This window comes from Vicia villosa, linkage group LG1 (genome assembly GCF_029867415.1).
Source record: "Vicia villosa cultivar HV-30 ecotype Madison, WI linkage group LG1, Vvil1.0, whole genome shotgun sequence".
NCBI classification, from domain to species: domain Eukaryota; kingdom Viridiplantae; phylum Streptophyta; class Magnoliopsida; order Fabales; family Fabaceae; genus Vicia; species Vicia villosa.
The window spans coordinates 96491562-96496383 of record NC_081180.1 but is presented as its reverse complement, the minus strand read 5'-3'; the positions used below and the strand labels follow the sequence as shown (position 1 = coordinate 96496383).

At 33.0% G+C, this 4822-nt stretch overlaps 1 protein-coding gene across 1 annotated transcript; it reads right to left on the bottom strand.

Annotated features, from left to right (window-relative positions):
- Window positions 1-771: 771 nt before the first annotated feature.
- Window positions 772-4238, bottom strand: LOC131643628 (trihelix transcription factor DF1-like). The gene is made up of 2 exons (XM_058913894.1): window positions 3814-4238; window positions 772-2909 (listed from the first exon to the last, which is right to left on the bottom strand). The coding sequence occupies exons 1-2, from the start codon at window positions 4077-4079 to the stop codon at window positions 1160-1162; spliced, it is 2016 nt and encodes a 671-aa protein (XP_058769877.1). The 5' UTR covers window positions 4080-4238; the 3' UTR covers window positions 772-1159.
- Window positions 4239-4822: the final 584 nt, after the last annotated feature.

Genomic DNA, 4822 nt, shown 5'->3' with positions numbered 1-4822 from the left:
TAGTACAAATTTAAAACTAAAAAATACAGGTGTATAAATATGAGAATTAGATTCCCACCATATGATTACAAGTTTCAAATTTCAAAAGAAAAATAGTGACTTGTGTTATTCTATACGAAATTCCTAGCATATTATTATAGTAATCTATTTGATGTGCATATATAATAATACCAAAAGCACTACATAATGTCTTTGGTTACATTACTTATAAACCAATCAATTTATACGTCTTTATGGAAAAAACAATCGATCTTAAAAAAAAACCATAATATGGAGATGAAAGGCTGACAAAAAAAGTTGTGTTGATTTTTGCATAAGATGATGAAGATTACTATGAACCTTGATAAACTCTTTTCTTAGTACTGACACTAACCATGAAATGAAAAACACATCACTTTGTTTATTGACAGAGACAAGAACTGCATGGTAATAGTGTTTTTGGGTTCTTTTTTCAGAGATGAGGTTACTCACAAGATTCCTCCTAGTGGACCCTTCTTCAAGGGTTTATTACTCCATGTGTGATGCTGGTTTTTTTTTGCCTTTCATTAGAGTGGGTCTCTTACAATGATAAAAGTAGGGTCACTATCTCAATTCTCAACTATTGAATGTACCTTTTTTTTCTTATATATTAACCTCATCACATTTTTCTATGTTAAATCTTGTTAAATTATTTTACCTTTGTTTCAGTGCCATGATTAAACTTAATTAATTACTGTTTTATGATTTATGAGACCATTCTTCAACTTACACGAACATAAACATAACACAAGATTGGTACAAAATATATATTTTTATAATTTATTATTTGGAAGCATGACCTGACTCTATACTCTATCATAAATATCTCTGTGATTAGAGTTATTTAATATTCACCCCAAAAAAATAAAGAAATTTAATAAAATTGAAAAACTATATTTGCTACAACAACAAAGTACCAACCAACCAACAATAGCCATAAAATTTCCCTCTTCAGAGTCCATGTGTCATTCCACCGTACATATTCAAATTCTTCCACAACTGAAGAGTACTCTTTCCTCCACCACCACTACCGCCACAACCATCACAACCACCATCTTCCACGACAACTCCTGCATTATCTCTGACCAACCAACAAACTCCTGCTTCATTTTCATCATCAGTTCACTACTACTACTACAACTCAAGCTGATGCACCCACTGTAGGCTTGCTTGCAACTATCTCAAAGTTACCACCACCGCTACCACTTTCATCCATATCTTCTTCTTCTCCGTCTCTATCATCTTCATCCATATTATCTTCTTCCTCTCCGCGGTTTCTCTCTTCTTGCTGAGGTGGCCATTGCTGCTCCGGTCTCACCATCAACGGAGCGGCCATGTTCTCTGCTTTCACTGCCGAGTTTAAACCACTGCCGCTGCCACTGCCGCCGGAATTGTCTCCTTTGCCTTTCTCCCTGTATAAAGCATCCAACTGATGAAAATAAGGACATGTCTTTGAATCTTCTGGTCTCTTCTTGTTACTTTCTTTCACTTTTTTGAAGTACTTGTTTATGTTCTCCCATTTCTCTTTGCACCTTTTGGCATTCCTATTGTACCCAAGGTTTCTCATTGCTGAAGATATATCCTCCCATAGAGGGCCTTTTGGTCCATTCTCTTGATACTTGTTGTCCATGCTTGTTCTCAGATTTATCAGTGCTTCAACTTCCACTTTCGGCCACCTCGACGGACTTGCTCCCATGAAATTCTCACCGTTATTATCAAACCTTACTATCTCCCTATTCATAACCAATTGCTGCTGTGGGACAATTGGTTGGCTCGGCTTTGTAACAGACGGTGGTTGCAATGGCGGTGGTGCATGCACTTGTACTGCTAATGTTGATGCTGGTGCTGATGTTGGTGCTGGTGCGGCTGTTGGAGTTGGAGCTGGTGCTGATGTTGGTGCGGGTGCTGCTGTTGGAGTTGGAGCTGGTGCAGGAACTGGTGGTGGTGTTGGTGTTGCATTTCTTTGTGGTTGTTGTGGTGGAGGTGGTTGAGCAATGTTGATGTTACTTAATGTTTCTCCTAGATTTTGCTGTTCTGCAATTTTCTGCAAGAAAGACATAACTGCAGCATCTTTTGCTGCAGCTATAGATCTCTCTTGTGCAAGAATTTCTCTCTCTCTAGTGATTCTTAGCATCTCTTGTGCTCTCCACGCTTCTTCTCTTGCCACTTTTTCTTGTTCCCGTTTCTCAATGGCTTCCAAGAATCTCTTCTGCAAATCCTCTTGCTTCTCAATCACTTCCTTCATCAATCTCTCAAAAAAGTCCTTCCATTTCCGCTTCCTCTTTCGCGATCCTTCTTCCGTTGTGTCTTCTGAAGAAGTCGAGTAAGAGCTCGCCATGGAATTGGATAGCAGATCTGGAGAAATGTTAGGAAAAGATGGAAGAGGAATGGTGGTGATAGGGTTTGTTGTTGGTGGTTGGAAACTAGTTGAAGGATTAATGGAAGAAACTATTTGGTTCATATTCATTGTTTGGGTTTGGGTTGTTACAACATTGTTTTGAGGCATTGAAATTGATGAAACAGTTACATGATGAGGGATACTAACGGTTGTATTAACCACTGGTGGCAATGACATTGGCACTGTTGTTGTTGATTCTGTTATCCCAGTTGTAACAACTTGCGACGGTGTCGGTGTCGGTGTTGGTGTTGACATTGATGCTGAAATTTGTGGTGATTTTGATTGGTTTTGTGGCTGATATTGTTGTTGTTGATAAGCTGAAGGGTGGTTATGAAAATGATCAAGGGCTTCTAATTGATCAAAAAATCTATAAGTTTTACCATCTGATTTTCCACCTCTACCATCTTTAGTTCTCTTATGGTACTTATAAACATTCTCAAATTTCTCTTTGCATTTCTTTGCACTTCTGTGAAACCCAAGTTCTGCTAGCTTCCTGAATATTAATAATTAAAGTGAGATGCAAATAAAAAAATAAGAAAATTAAAAAATAAAAATAAAAATAAAAAAGAAAAAAAAGTTTATGTACTCTTTATCTTATCTCATCAAATTCAGCTACAAGACAAATGCATCATTAAAAAAAAAGCATGGGAATTAGCACAAGGTAACAAACAATTTAACAAAATAAACATAAAATTATAAAACAAAGTTTGAAATTACACTGAATTAATTAAAGTAGTGTTGCATCATGGAAATGCAAGGAAAATGAAGTAACTTGAAAGAGAGAAAGATGAAAACATGAAGCTGAGTTAATATGATGAAATTTTTTTGTTGTTTTATGTAACAAATTTCCATGAATTGATGAAAAGAAATGTGAGCCATGAAAAAAGCATGAACTTAAGTTAAGAAAATTTAATAAAATATTAAACTTTAATTTCCCATGAGAGTTGGTAACCGAAATAAAAGGGGGGAAAAAAGAAAATCCAGCTTTTGATAACTCAATTCAAGTTGGTAACTTATTTGGAAAATTGAACATGAATCAAACTTAGTGTGAATGTCAGAAAATAAAATCAATCACAAACAAATGATTTAGCTTACATCTAAATTCTTTTTTAATAATTTAAACAAACCGCTATAAAAAAAAAAAAAAACAGAATTTTAAGGAAAAGAGAAAAATACAAAAAGCTGAGAAACTGGTAAAGGATGCAAAAACAAATAATAATGGAAAATGAAGCAAACTTGAATTCTCTCAGATCTCTACATCAATGAAATTAATTATTTTAATAAAAAATAAAAAAATTTCAGAACCTCAAAATTTAAATGAAGTAAGAAAATTCAATGACATTAAGCAACTTAATAAACTCAGAGAAAATTTCAAATTCATACATAAAATAATTTACCTTGAAACTTCATCCCACAGAGGACCTTTAACACTTGCATCTCGAAAAACAGTATCCATATCGGATCGTATCCTTAAAAGCGCCAAAGTTTCCGGCCGCGGCCACCGGTTACCGCCGAAGCTACGTTCACCTTCTTCAATTCTACTTCTTTCAATATCACTTTCAGAATTTGATCCAACTCCGCCACCAGCACCACCTTCCGCCGTCATGTTGGGTGTTGATGTGTCTCCACCGCCACCCAGAAGAGGTGAGTGGTCACCCAGCATGGTTTCTGTTTTTTTCTCGAACAGCAATTACAGCAGTTGAGATAAGAGAAAAAAAATTAAAAATATAAACAGAGAGAAAAAATAAAAGAGGTGGTGAATTCTTTGAATTTTGATGGGTTTTTATTTATCTGTATAAGTTTGTGTATATATATATGTATGAAATGAAATGAAAACGCTTTCTCTTTCTCTCTCTTTCTTTGTGTTATATGGGAGGTGAATTTATTATTGTTTTTTTAAAAATCTATTTTTGATTAATAATAATGAATGTTTTTCCTTTTTATTTTTGTCCTTTTACTTATTTATTTTTTTACTTTTACACGGTTCCCTTTTTCTTTGTTTTAAAGGGGTGGAATACAGTTCAAAATATATATAATTAATCATATAATTTTATTTAGATTTAAATTATATACATATAAATACAAAATATAATTAATACTGTCAATTAATTTTAATTATTAGTTCATTAAAATTATTTGACTAATATTATAATTATATTTAAAATTATAAATAAATAATCATAAAACTTTTGTACTTTTTGACAATTAAACTTTTTTTTATATAAATCTAATATATTGGATTTTTTTCTATTATATTAATTAATTTAAAAAAGTGAATTTGGCATTAAAATTTTTCTTTTTTTTATATTCTTTTCGTCCTAAATTATAAATCATTATAACTATTTTACATAAATTAAAAGTAATAAACTTATTATTTAAAATATAAATTATAAATTATTTTATAAA